The 13,953-nt window shown below is 46.5% G+C and overlaps 1 protein-coding gene across 2 annotated transcripts; it reads left to right on the top strand.

Moving 5' to 3' along the window:
* Positions 1 to 5,889: 5,889 nt before the first annotated feature.
* On the top strand, positions 5,890 to 12,746 carry LOC107542840 (zinc finger protein with KRAB and SCAN domains 4-like). Of its 2 annotated transcripts, none has more exons than XM_087827680.1 (5): positions 5,890 to 6,384; positions 7,480 to 7,624; positions 9,140 to 9,270; positions 10,186 to 10,309; positions 11,235 to 12,746. In XM_087827680.1, exons 1-5 carry the CDS (start codon positions 5,965 to 5,967, stop codon positions 12,095 to 12,097), a joined length of 1,683 nt encoding a protein of 560 aa, XP_087683806.1. In that variant the 5' UTR covers positions 5,890 to 5,964; the 3' UTR covers positions 12,098 to 12,746. The 2 variants fall into 2 exon arrangements, with proteins under 2 accessions (XP_087683806.1, XP_087683807.1); XM_087827681.1 differs by lacking the exon at positions 5,890 to 6,384 and adding an exon at positions 6,467 to 7,010.
* Positions 12,747 to 13,953: the final 1,207 nt, after the last annotated feature.

The following is a 13,953-nucleotide window of genomic DNA, read 5'->3' as shown; positions in this document are numbered from 1 at the left end:
TCCCTCCTTTCTGAAATCAATAAAAATGTATTTTTTAAAGTAAGTAAATAAAAATAAAAAAACAATGACAATGAAAAGATTCCAAGTATGAAGAATTAAATAAATACATTCTTGCCTTGGGTGGCCTGGTTCAGTGGTTAAAGCATTGGCCTGCTCACCAGAGGGTCTTGGGTTCAATTCCTGGTCAAGGGCATGTACCTGGGTTGCAGGTTTGATCCCCAGCCCCAGTCAGGGTTCATGCAGGAGGCAACCAATCGATGTGTCTCTCTCACTTTGATGTTTCTCTCTCTCTCTCTCCACCCCCTTCCACTGTCTCTAAAAAAAAATCAATGGAAAAAATATCCTCGGGTGCAGATGAACTTACGTATATAACCAATTCCTGAATGGGAAACCTATTAGTTGGCTATAAAATTTGGTGTGGTACAACCACACAAGGTTATCTGGCTTGGTTTGAGCCCCATCAGGAATTCACTGTGGTGGCAGGTAAGGATCTTGATCTTGGTGTAGGTGGAAATCTAGTGATGAATTTTGCTGATGTTATTTTAGAGCAAGGTCAGCATCCTTATCACCTGTGTTTCCATGGTTTCTGTACAAGTGTAAAGTTAGTGTCAGCCTTAAAGAAGAAAGGTGTGAGGGCAATGAGCAATCCATGAGAACAGGACTGAAAAATGTCCCCTTATGAATACAGAACATATGAAAAAGACGAAGGGATATTTAAATATCCAAGTGGAAGAACATGATAGTTCTGTGTCATTGACATGGTAATGGCACTATCAGTCTGTGCTCCAATGCTGTTGGCATAGAGCCTGCCAGTGAGAGAAGCTGTTTCTCGGATGGCGAGGAGGTCTCTCAGGTGGGCCAGCAGTCCACAGGGAAACTGTATGATGCGTGCAGGAGAGGTGTCGCGAAAGCGAATCCAGTCATTCCTGAACATGGGGTGAGAGAGTAAGAAAAACTGTGCTGTTGGGTGAGCTGTGTGACTGGTGCCCCCGCGAACAGTGCCTGGCAGCTACACAGAGCAGGTAACCCAGGTGCCTTTGTAGACCTCTTGGATTTTCGGAGACGTTGCACATTTCTACCTGAAGCACAATGCTAACTGTCAAAGTAAGGTTTGGATGTTTCTTACGTTGACAAAGAGCATAAAAGAGCCTTTTTCTTAACCACATCCACGAAGGGTCTTAAATGGATCCTAGTTGGTACAAACTAGTTGCACAACAAAGCTACAGGACGGTCGGGGGCGAGCTGGGTCTGAACCGCGCCGGCCGCGGCCGGGAACCGTCCAGGCGTCGTCGGTGTGGGGATGACCCTGCGGACGTGTTTCCTACGTGAAATGTCCTTCATTTTTGCAGATGCACTTTCCTAACTAGAGGTGACAAGTCCTGATGCTTGTCATTTATTCTGAAGTATTTGGAGAAAAACGTGACAAACTGCATAACGTGAGCACAGTTAAATCAAAGTGCCGGGCCTGTCGGGAGCCGCCCCCGCGGCCGGGAAGGTGGGGGCGGGCAGTGCCCGCCCAGGAGGCCCCGCCCCTCAAGGAGGCCCCGCCCCTCAAGGAGGCCCCGCCCCTCAAGGAGGCCCCGCCCCGCCCGTTCCCTTCCCAAGCGCAGTGCGGCCGGTGGCGCGGCCCGAGACTCCCCGTCAGGTCCCACAGCGCTCCGGGGCCGCGGCGGCGGGGCGGCGGCACCCTGACCACCAGGAGCCACAAAGGCCGGAAGCACATTTGCGTGCGGAGGCCAGTCGGGGCCCTGCTCGGAGGGCTCTGTACTCTCTAGGCGCCTCGGAGGCTGTCGCTTCTCGGTGGCTTAAACCCTTTGGGATCCCAGGGCGAACGCATTCGGAAACACAAGCTAACCCGGCGGGACTGTGCATTCTGGTTTCCTTGTTGTTTCCTCCACCAGAAACACTGTTCTTCAGATATGCACAGGGCTAACTTCATCTCTTTCAGGTCTTAGTTAAAATGTCACCTCCTTAATGTGACTGACACCAACTTTCCTATTCGATACTTCAGCTAGCCCCTTCCATGTCAGGACTTCTGATCTCTGTACCCCGATTTTACCTTATATTTTTTTAAAAAAATCATAGTGTTCATCAACTACCATTCTACCTTATGTATTTATTCTGCTTATTATTTTTGTCACTCCCCACTGGAATATTAGCTCTCTGGGGTCAGGAATCTGCCCTTTTACTTGCCACTGTTGTATCCTGGGCACCTAAAACTGGCCTAGAGTAGTCACTCAATGAACATTCTCGTTTATGTAGTAGAGCTCTTACAGGATAAATACTTGGAAGCTGCTGGGACAATGTGTATCTAATTTTTAACTTTATATTTTGAAATTGCTTGTTAAGATGAACGTACCAATTTATACTCATAAACTGTATGAGAGTTACAATTTTTTTTTTTTTTACAAATGTTATTGCTCAAGTGTGGGTATGAAATGGCTTAAAATTGGCAGTTCCTTAATTACTAATGATTCAGCATATTTGCTTATGTTTATGGATTGCCTGGACATTTTTTTTTCTTTTTTTGGACTTTTTCCCCTGTTTGGTTGCTAGATTTTGTTTTTAATTTTTAAAACATGTTCATTATACATTCTGTGTACTGATTGATTCTTTGTTAATTACAGATGCTGCAAATATCTTCTCCCAGTGTTTTGCTTGTCTTTTACAGTTACTTTCTGGTGTCTTTTTAATATAGTTTTAATTTTGAATGCGGTCAAATTTAATTTAATTTTTTTCTTTACAGTTTGTATGTTTGTGCATTTAAAGCAAATCTTGTGTTACATGAGGTCATAAAGAAATTAACCTAAATTTTCTTTTTAAAGTCCTAAAGTTTTGCTTTTTTACTGTTTTTAATTTTAATTTTTAAAAATTTATTGATTTTTGACAGAGAGAGAGAGAGAGAGGAGAGAGAAGCATCATTTTGTTGTTCCACTTATTTATGCATTCCTTGGTTGCTTCCTGTATGTTCCCTGATGGGAGATCAAACCCCAACCTTGCCATACTGGGATAACGCTGTAACCAACTGAGCTATCCAACCAGGGTTTACTGTCTCTAATCTTACTGGAGTTGATTTTTATGCAGGGATCCAATTATTTTTTAATTTTTCCACTTTGGTATTCAGATACCACAGTACTACTTGTTAAGTAGCTCCTTCTTTCCTCACTCATTTGTAATGCCACATTCCTCACATGTCAAATACCCATAAGTGCATATTTGTTTCTCAGTTCTCACTTCTGTTCTATTGGTTTATTTGTGTCTAATTGCTCCAGTACAACACTGTCTTAAGTATTATACATTTATAATAAACCCATATAGAAGATGAGAAAGTTTCTGCATCTCCATTTGCTCAAAAAATTCCTTGGGTCATCTTCACTCTTTCATTATTCCATATGAATTTAGAATCAGCTAGTTAAGTTCTACAGAATACATTCTTGTCTTTAGATGGGCTTTTCATTGAATTTGTATATTAATTTGGGAAGGAATGACATCTTTATGACATTGAGTTCTTCTATTTACAGACATGGTATACGTCTCTATGATCTATCCTTAATAAATTAACTTTTATACTGTTTCCATTAGGGTATCTTATATATTCCTTTGGCGCTGTAATTGTTGTCTTTTAAAAATTACAATTTTAAATCCGTGCTTGTAGCCGGGCCAGAGTGGCTCAGCGGTTAAGCATCGAGCTATGCTCTAAGAGACAGCAGTTCCATTTCCCGCAGGGCGCCTGCCCGGGGCGCGGGCTCCATCCCCAGGAGGGGGCGGCAGGAGGAAGCCGATCAGTGACTCTCGTCACTGATGTTCCTCTCCCCTCTCCCCTCTCCCCTCCCCCTTCCTCTCTGAAATCAGCAAAGACATGTGAAAAAAATAAACACATTTGTGCTTGTAATGGGAAATATATTTGTGAGTATAAAATTTTAAAAATTGTACAACTTTGCTACCCTCTCTTATTGATCACCGTAATTTGAGTGTTAGATGATCTTGGATTTTCTGTGTAAATAATATTTTAACTAGGTAATAGGATCAGCTCTAAATTAAAAAAATATGATGAAAACAGTGAAAAGTACACTCTTCCTCGCATCCTTGGCCGCCTTTTCTACTCGGTTTCTAACATCCACCCCTCATGGGTACTCACTCATTTTCTTATGTATTTTTCCAGGGTTTCTTTCTGGCTACACTAGAAAATGTAATTTAAATTATTTCCACTACCTTCTATTCGCACATGTGGCAAACTCTAGGCGGAGACCTACACCTGGCATTTCTCCATTGATTACAGCTGGAAAAGTCGTTTTTTAAAGCCTCTGTAACGGACGCGGGGCGGGGAGCTCGTGAACCACAGAGTGTCTGGCGGCGGCGGCCAGAGAGGCCGGAAGTGGCCGCTGAGCCCGCCCCGCGGCGGTTCGGGAGTTTCAGACACTTGGTCAGTCTGTTGTGAGTGCGGGAGGTCTGGGTGCGGGCTAAAGTGTCCTTTCGTGGCTGTCCTCCCGCCGTCCCGCCGCTGTTTCGTCCCGGGGTGGGGGTGGGGGTGGGGGGGTTCTGTCCTCAGTAGAGGTGTGCGGGTGGGTGCGGGTGGGTGCGGGTGGGTGCGGGTGGGTGGAGGCACCTCCCTCAGCCGCCCTGCCGGGTCTCCGAGGAGGAAGACCCCTGGCCGAGGCCCAGGGGCTGGAAGGGCGTCAGATGCCCTCGGAGTGGTGTCAGGAGTCCCAGCGTGGGGCCCAGGACAGGTGCCCCTTGTGTAGGGCCATTCCTGCGCGTCTGGGTCGCTGCCTCATGGCCTTAGGAGACGGGATTCTTGGGTCACACCCACAGACAAGCGTGGACGATGGGAGCCGTTGCGTTTTTGCTCCTGGAAACAAGGTCAGTACTTGCTCGCTGGTACTTGGATCTAGAGACTGACACACTGATTTTTGCACTATTCGTTCACGTGGCATTGCCCCAGATCTGTTGTGGCAACTCATTAGGAGGAAGTATTTTCTAGGGTCTCTCAGTTTCCTAAATTCCATCCTGCCCACACTGTCATCCTCAGAACTGCAAAAGGTTAGAATAAGAACAAAAGCTCTGAAAGGTATAGTCTTGGGATTGTTTTCACCCTACTAACCTCTACCAACTTTACATTTCGTAGTTTTACAGCGTGAAGAGGGGCTTACTGACACTTGACCCCAGTCAAGTAGATTTTGTCACTTAGGGTTTAAAATCTAACCCCATCTGGTTCAGAGGAATCCCCGTGCTCCCCGTCCCTGAAATTCCAGGGCAGGCCCAGGTCCCATGGCTTCTGGTCATGGCTAATGACAGAGGGAGTTGTGACTTGTGAACCGTGGTCTCCACTACCCTCTCCCTTCCTCCATTTCCTGGACCCACTAACTCATGCGAGGCCCTTACAGAGACGGCTCTTCACCTGATGCTGCCACATTCATTCTTCCTTTCATGTAGACAACAACAAACTTATTCTGCGTTTTTATGTGTGTCAGGACCTGGGGAACAAAAGACTTCTCGGGTAAGCTAAAGACAGCTGTTTTGAAGAAGCTCAGCCCAGCAGGGCAGAGTTTTAAGTAGAGAACGAGGGTGCACAGGTGCTGTTGTTTCATTTTTTAGTATGAAGTTCACTGAGCGCTTGAGCACACCCTTTCCATGAGCTGTCTTACTCTATTGCCAGGAAGATAGGAGGTGTCATGGGAGGAGACAGTTCATTCCGCCTAAGCAGGTGAAAAGACTGTTCAGAGGAGGGGACGGTCAGTTGGGCTCAGAGCTGAAGTGCTGTTTGCCCTGCAGATCCTTGGAAGCAGAGGCCCCTGAACTTGGGTCCGAAGTCTTCGCAGCTGCTCCCGGCGATGCGCTCGGGCTCCTGAGTATGCGTAATGGGCCACTGCCCGTTCCACTGGCTGATAGCGACCTTCCCCTCCAGGAATCTGCTGAGGAAGCAGCTCCAGCTGCAGGGAGGCCCGAGTGCTGCCAGGGCCCAGGATGGCGGGAGAGTCCGGGGAGAGCGCGGCCCTGGACACCCCATCGGCCGAGGACCGGATAGGGCTTCATGTCATAAAGGTGGAGGACCAGGAGGCCTCTGCCTTTGCGGAGGCCAACTGGAGGGGGACCCGTACCCCCGGTTTGGAACAGTCCCGCCAGCGCTTCCGCGGGTTCCGCTACCCTGAGGCCCGGGGGCCCCGCCAGGCGCTGAGCCAGCTCCATGAGCTCTGCCGGCTGTGGCTGCGGCCCGAGACGCACAGCAAGGAGCAGATGCTGGAGCTGCTGGTGCTGGAGCAGTTCCTGAGCATCCTGCCCGCGGGGCTGCAGGCCCGGGTGCGGGAGCTGCACCCGCAGAGCGGGGAGGAGGCCGTGGTGCTGTTGGAGTATCTGCAGAGGCCGCTGGAGGAGCCCGCGCCGCAGGTAGAGAGCAGGTTCGGTGTCTCAGAGCCTGGCCTGTTTCCTCCTGAAACCTCACGAGCCGAGGTGGGGCATTTCCTTTAGGACCCAGAGTTCACAGTCTCTCTGTGGACCAGGAACCTCCTTGGCAGTAGGTGAAGTCCCTGGACCCCTTCTCATAATAATATTCTTAAAATAAAAGTATAAAGGATTACAAAAGAGCTCAATTAGATTGAAATAGTTAGCAGGGCATGAAACAAATTTGTGACAAAGTTATAGATGCGCTTTTAAAAATTAATGCGCTAAATAGTAATTTCTAGGGACAGGCCTAATAACTGGTCATTTCAAAGGGTTACAAGCATGAGTTACTTTGACACTGTTTACCTGGTTGTAACATGATGTGAAGACGAGCAATTTCTATAGCAGACAGGTTCCCAGGTGTGCTTATTCCACTTGGCTTGAAGCCAATGCTAAATCTCTTTTAGAGGCTAATAAAAATAAAAGTATATTTTTTTCCTATTTGTACTCATGGAATATTTGGGAGGGAGTGCCCCCTAGCGCTGTAACAGTGAAAAATCATTTCAAGTCTCATCTTCAGGCTCTTCATTCTTGATAGAGGATGTGGGGAATTCTGAGCTGCTCCTGAGAAAGTAAGTTAGTATCCACTAACTTAAGTATAAATGTTTGGGGGGAAGCTTATTTACTGCTCCCCCAAAACCTGTAAACTGGAAATTATCCTCATTTTTCATAGAAGAAAAGATATCAGTATTCTCTGAGAACTTAGCCCCGATTCCCAAAGAGTTTTCATAAACGCACAAATGTATGTAATGAGGAAGCACAGAGCACTGGCCAAGAGCATGGGCTCTGGTGTCATTCTGCCTGAGCTCCCATCCTGCATTGACATGGATTAGCTGAGTGACCTTGGCCAAGTTACATAAACTCTGTACTTCAGTTTCCCCATTACAAATGTAAAGATGATAATAGTACTAGCTCATAGAATTGTTGTCTGTATTGAGTTAATATTTGTAAAGCTCATAGAAATAGTGCCTGGAAAAGAGAAAGTACTAGCACACAGAGAGCATGATGGAAATGTTTGATGGATAAATGAATGACTTTTAGGTCCCAAGTGGTGACCAGGGGCAAATGCTCTGTTGCAAGATAGCAGTATTGACACCAGCTCAGAGGTCACGAAGTACCCAGTTCCAGCGGATGAAAGTTCTGCTCAAGCATGAATCTGTGGGATCCCAGCCCTTACCAGACAGAGGTGAGGATTATCTTTTGGGCAGTAGGAATTCTGCCATCTTCATCCAGTTTCACTTAGGGTCAGCTAAAAGACAGATCTGTTGACTGTGTTTTTTATATGCCCATCACAGATCTACTTTAATTTGAGACTGAGACTAAAAGGGAAATTTCAAACAATAGTGGAAAGCTTTCCTAACCAAATCTGGACATAGTAAATAAGACTATTAAAATTTGTGTTTGGAAAGAATTGATTTTTTTAAATATGTTTTTTAAAAAATTGATTTCAGGGAGAGGGAGAGAGAGAGAAACTGATGTGAGAAAGAAACATTGGTTGCCTCCCACTAAGCACCCTGACCAGGCACCAAACCCCCAACCTGGGCATGTGCCCCGACCAGGAATCGAACTGGTGAACTTTTGGTGCAATGGGGTGACGTTCCAACCAACTGAGCCACATGGACCAGGGCAAGAATTGATTTAACAACAAAGTGATCTCCATTCACTTAGCATGCATTTATGGAGGCCCCTATGTGGTAGCCAGTGTAGTAGACACCAGGGACAGAGTTCTCAGTAAGACAGAGATTTCTCACTGCAATGGAGCTTACATTCCAGTAAGGAAGATAGCATATAAATGAATAATACAGTTTTAGATATTGGTAAATGCTGTGAAGAAAAGAAGGCAGGATCTATAAAGCCAGCCAGAATGTCCCAGAGATTGTAGGACTGCTGCAAAAAGAAGAGTATACATCTTCCAAACCCTTGGTCTGTAATCAGAACAAATTGAAAATCACTCAGTAGGAAACTATTGTATGGTCCCCATGTGCTGGGAACACTGAGGCAGGTTCCCAAGACACACAACACTGGGACACGACAAGTCAACATGCAGTCTTTATTTCTCAGCAGAGGTTCTAGCCTAAACTAGCTTGTTCTTTGCCCCTTGCTAAGTTTATTTCTTATAGGTCAAGGGTGGAGAACCTGTTTTCTGCCAAGGCCATTTGGATATTTATGACATCATTTGCAAGCCATACAGAATTAGAAACTTTAAAATTGCTATGAAAAAAGCTTCTAAATTTATTGAATTTGGAGTCCCGCCTGTGGTTGCCTTGGCAAGGCCCCACCCGTTATAAGTGAACCTGACTTTCCCCTTCTCTAAAATCTGTGCAAGTTGTAGATAAGCACACCCCATTTTGTCCTTTCTGGGGAGAAGCCATATCTGACTCATCTTAGGTTTTTAGACATAAGCAGAAAGCACTGTAAGAGCTACTAAAGTGATGTTAACAGTAACAAAAATCCTCTTATCCCTTCTCTTAGAAAGTCAAGCTAAAGGGTCTTACAATGGAAGGCTTTGTTTTGTTTCTATGCTGCTTTCATTATGTCATTCCTACCAAGCATCCATCAATTTTCTGTATCTACAGAACACACCAGATCTCTGTGGGTCTAGGACTGGAGCTGGGAGGGATCAAGGATTTTGGAAAGGAGCACACGGCATAAACTCCTTGGCGGGAATGTACTAACCAGTGTTTGAACTTGGACTCCACAGGTAGGGAGGCCGACTGTGAGGGTAGATCTCATCCAGAGCTCTCCTCAGCTCTGCAGGTTCCTGGGCTTGCCCTGGGAGGGGACCTCACAGAAGACGCAGTGGTGGCTGCCAGGCACACCCCAGAATCCCAGGTGAGCTGGAGCCGCTCCTGCCCCAGCCCAGCTCCCAGCCCTGCTGAGGGGCTCCTGGTTACATCCCTTCTCCTCACACGTCCTACCCCCCCGCCCAGGCCCATATGGGGTTTGAGTTTTCTCATCTATCCCAAGGTTGCTTACTGTTGTCTGCCTTTATTTTGGTGCCACTTAAAAGAGGATTTTCCTGGTTTACTCCTAGCTTGGGGGGCTGTGTGTGCTACCCCAATCTTCCTAACCCCATCTGTTTGGTCAGCTGCTTCCTCAGTGGGATTTTCTTGTTCAACGAGAGCAGTTCAGCCAATGCAAACTGAAGATCTTGTCATGATGATTTAGTTTTGTCTTCTAAAGTGTCATAAATTGTGCTGTTAGTGAGCAGTATAAAGTCATGGCCTCTGCTCTCTAGGAACTTAAACTTGAAGGCACAGATAAGGTGTGTCCTCACGTAGAAAGGTTAATAGTAGACTTGGAACAATCTTTACTTGCACTGGGTTTTAATCTCTTACCCAGTCTTTCCTGACCTATTTGACCTCAGACCTAGATTTCATTGTATTTAAAAAGCATTGATATAAGTGAGCCCCCACCCCCCCTTTGCTGGAGCACACCCCAAAGCGTTTGAAAGGTCTGGATCGGGTTTCACTGCTTTCACTGCATTTGCCCTTGTTTCCCGAAACTTTTCACTTTCTGGACTGTTTAGGATTAAGTAAAGGACTTCTCCTAATGTGTGTAATATTTCCTTCTTTAGTGGTTATTTTGTTGACACCCATGTGATGAGAGTGAGGATTAGGCTGGTAAAAGGGTGCCCACTTGCCTTTTTCCACAGGCCCCTCTAGGGGGATGTGCATTCTCTGCATGTGCCCACCCCTGAAACTGATCTTGGGGAGTGGAGCTAGGTGGGGTTACCTGTTGTTTCAGGGGTTGCTGAAAATGGAAGATGTGGCTCTGCCTGTGTCCCCTGGACGTTCAGAGGTGGAGTCACCTCAGGTGAAGGTGTGTGGAGATGAAAGGCAGGACGACGGTGGCGCTCTGACCTCCCTGGGTAAGACTGATGGGCACCGATTTCTCCTAAGGTTTCCTGGCTTCCTTTGTGTATTAGAACCTCCAGGCTGTTGGAGCCATGTGTTTGGATTCGGAATCACTGTTTCTAAATCCTGTTACTGACCAGCTCCTTAACCCTTCTGGCTTTGCGTTCTCTTAGGTTAAGTGGGATGAAGCAGACAGGTCAGGTCTGGCTCAGAGCAGATGATCAGTCAGTGTTGAGTCCCTTCTTGTGGCTAGACCTGAGATGGTAGGAGAGCTGAGGGGTCTCTTCAGGAAACAGGCCATGGGACCAGTGTGTGACAGCTGGGAGCCACTTAGAGACCGACGATGGAGCCTGATCTCAGAGATGCGGGTGCAGAGGCTCACAGATGGCCTGGCTTGTTTGAGTTCACATAGCTCATGGTTGGCACAGTGGGGGCTCCGACTCAGATCCCCCAGTGCCGAAGTCAGTTCTGTGTGGGGACCTTGCCTCTGCCTGGGATGAGAGTGGAGGTGACTGTGCTTTTCTGAGGTCCTTTCTCTGATTTGTACAGAACTCTCCGAAGTCCTTTCACCTGCCTTTCTTACGCTTGCCATTTGCCCAGCCCTTTATTATACAGTTCTAGGGGCAAGGCCCTGCCTGTCGATCTCTAGAACTTGAGAGATCGAGCACATGCAGAGAATGCACATCTCTCTGCGTGTAGACTCAGCGCAGTCCTCGCCCCTTCCCTGCATGCTCACAGTCTGGCGCCTTCTTCTGATGCATCCGTTTCCTTTCCCAAGTCTCCTCACTCCCCAGCACGCCTGTTCTCCCTCATTCTTGTACTTAAGCCCCATCCATGGTGTAGATAGACCTCTGTCATTCTTGCCTCCTTGGGACTCAACAGAGCTCTCCTCCACGCCGCAGGGTATAACAGACAGTTGTTGGCCCTTTGTTCTTTCAGGTGGTGAAATACAGACCAAGATCCAAGAGTTGCCTCTAGCTGAGGAGCACCTGGAACAGGAGCCTGGGCAGATACCGTGCCACCTGGGTGAAGCCATTGCCAAGATAGCTACATGTGCAGGGGCCAGTGAACTGGAGGGCAGATTACAAAGAAAGCAGAAGACCACCGCTGGGAGGAGGCGGCACATTTGCCATGAATGTGGAAAGAGCTTTGCTCAGAGCTCAGGCCTGACTAAGCACAGGAGAATCCATACTGGGGAGAAGCCCTATGAGTGTGAAGACTGCGGCAAGTCCTTCATCACGAGCTCAGCCCTTGTTATTCATGAGAGAGTCCACACTGGGGAGAAGCCCTACGCCTGTGAAGAATGTAGCAAGGTCTTCAGTCACAGCTCAGACCTTACTAAGCACCACAGAACACACACTGGGGAGAAGCCCTATGAGTGTGATGACTGTGGGAAGACCTTTAGCCAGAGCTGCAGCCTCCTTGAACATCACAGAATCCATACTGGGGAGAAGCCGTACCGGTGCAGCGTGTGTGGCAAAGCCTTTAGGCGGAATTCACATCTCCTGAGACATCAGAGGGTCCATAGAGATAGAAATGTTCAGGATGCTGAGCATGGAGAGACTTGGGAGAGTCACGGGAAGAGAGAGAGCCAGGAGGGGGATGTTGAGGCTCCCGTGTCTTATAAATGTAATGAGTGTGAGAGAAGTTTCACTAGGAACAGAAGCCTTATTGAACACCAGAAAATCCACACGGGTGAGAAACCCTATGAGTGTGATGCATGTGGAAAGGGCTTCACCCGAACTTCATACCTTGTTCAACATCAGAGAAGCCACGTTGTGAAGAAAATTCTGTCCCGGTGACCCATGGCTTGGGTGCCAAAGTTGGTGCTCCTTCCTCGTTGAACTGAAGCCACCCTGGAGCCCTTGCTGACCACAGAGAGTTTGGGCTGGGGCTTCATTTGCCACAGGTTATCAGGTGGTGTCAGAGATCTGCCACATTCTGGAAGGTGACTGGAAAAACACTTGTTTGAAAAGAGGCTCTGAATTATTGTCTGGAAGAGGTAGGACCTGATACTGTTTCTTCTGACCTATTGGACTTCAGGGGCTTCCAGACTGGCTCCTCCCCCTGAGCCACCACTTTATGACATTCCTGAGTTGGTGGCTCTGATCTGATGTCTAGAATTCTGAGGTATTTCTAACTAAGGCCATCAGCATTTCTGTCTAATTCTCTAAGGTTCTAGACTCGGAGGTCAATGTAGTCCTTTTTTTTTTTTTTTTTTTTGTAGTCCATTTTTTGCTGAGCACATAGGATTGGCAAAATGGAGGTGAGGACTGTATACTGTGATCGAAAGAACCCAAAACTTTTTAAAAACGACACTAGGAATTCTAGTGTGAATTCCTTAAACTGTTTATTTACCTTTAAATAGTTGTGAACATGTGCCAACCATAGAATTTCATTCTTTTGTTAATGTTTCTCTGACATTTTATAAAGAATTGGTACTAACTTTAACAGAGCCTGAGTCTGTAGCAATTTTTACTTTCCTTGCATTTCATGCTTAACCATCTTCGAGGATTTTCCTGTCCAAGATTGGTACATTTTAAAGCATATTTTAATACATGGATCTGTATTTATTTTATGGATTCAGTTGTATGCATTTCATTCCGTAACACCTTTCTCCAGCTCCATGACCACACACCCTTGGTAACCTCTGAATACACCAGCAGTCAGGTGGTTTCATTGGCAGACACTAACTGTCCCATCAATATGCCAGTCTCAGTTTACCAGAACTCTCTATAGTGGTCCTTCAAAGACCATCTTCTTCTTCCAGAAGGTGGTTGGATACCTGTAATCTTTGTTATGGAAGAAGATACCATATTCTTAGCCAGACACTCAAATGTTTCTAAGGCCAGCTGACATCATTTCTTTTGCTCCTGATCCCTGAGACTAAGAGGGTGGTGGTGCTACCTGCAGAATGTGTGAGATTGCTATTTACATTAAATTCTAGACTGGGAAGAGAAATCTGAACTCTAGATTACCTGAATACCCCTTCACTAGAGAAGTAAAAGGGTGTAAGAATTTTGTCTCCCAAGTGCTAGGTGCTAGGTCTTATAATCATGCAATCTATGTTTATGTTTGTAATGTATAACAAAGGTGTGAGTAGGAGAAAAGCCTTCACTGGATATTCATGCCAAGTAAGGGAGGTCTGTTCTTCCTGTTACTGTAGACGTCTGTTATCCACACTCCAGTGGAAAGAAGTATAAACGTGATTGGTAATAATCTTAGCATTTATGATCACAGTGTACCTCATTTATGGATTTGCAACAAGATATAACTAATACCTGCATTGTAGGCTTACCACTGCACAGCAGACATTTATAATAAAGAATTGTCATAATTTGACAGGCATGATTATGTCCCCTCACCCCAAATAAAAGATATCTTGAAATCTTGACTCCCTGTTACTATAACATGACCTTACTTGAAACCAGTCTTTGCAGATGTAGTTAAGATGAGGTGCTACTCACTTAGGACCTGCCCCAATCCAATGCAACTGGTGTTCTCAGAAGAAAAACAGAAGGTACAGACAGGCAGGGCAGTGCTGTGTGGCTACCGAGGCAGAGACTGATGTGCTGCAGGTCAGCCCAAGGAGTTGCCACCAGAAGTTAGAAGCCCCCACAGGTGTCAGAGGCCCTGCCAACACCTTCATTTTGGACTT

The sequence above is a fragment of the Miniopterus natalensis genome, chromosome 19, assembly GCF_054644295.1.
Source record: "Miniopterus natalensis isolate mMinNat1 chromosome 19, mMinNat1.hap1, whole genome shotgun sequence".
Lineage (NCBI taxonomy): Eukaryota > Metazoa > Chordata > Mammalia > Chiroptera > Miniopteridae > Miniopterus > Miniopterus natalensis.
The sequence above is the reverse complement of the archived record's forward strand: the minus strand, read 5'-3'. Positions and strand labels throughout refer to the sequence as shown.

Bases quoted from the DNA above. Each gene is read 5' to 3' on its own strand.
- LOC107542840 (XM_087827680.1), top strand. From the start codon at position 5,965: ATGGCGGGAGAGTCCGGGGAGAGCGCGGCCCTGGACACCCCATCGGCC. The intron at 9,271-10,185 runs GTGAGCTGGAGC...CTGTTGTTTCAG, and splicing joins GGCACACCCCAGAATCCCAG to GGGTTGCTGAAAATGGAAGA. The intron at 10,310-11,234 runs GTAAGACTGATG...TTGTTCTTTCAG, and splicing joins TGGCGCTCTGACCTCCCTGG to GTGGTGAAATACAGACCAAG.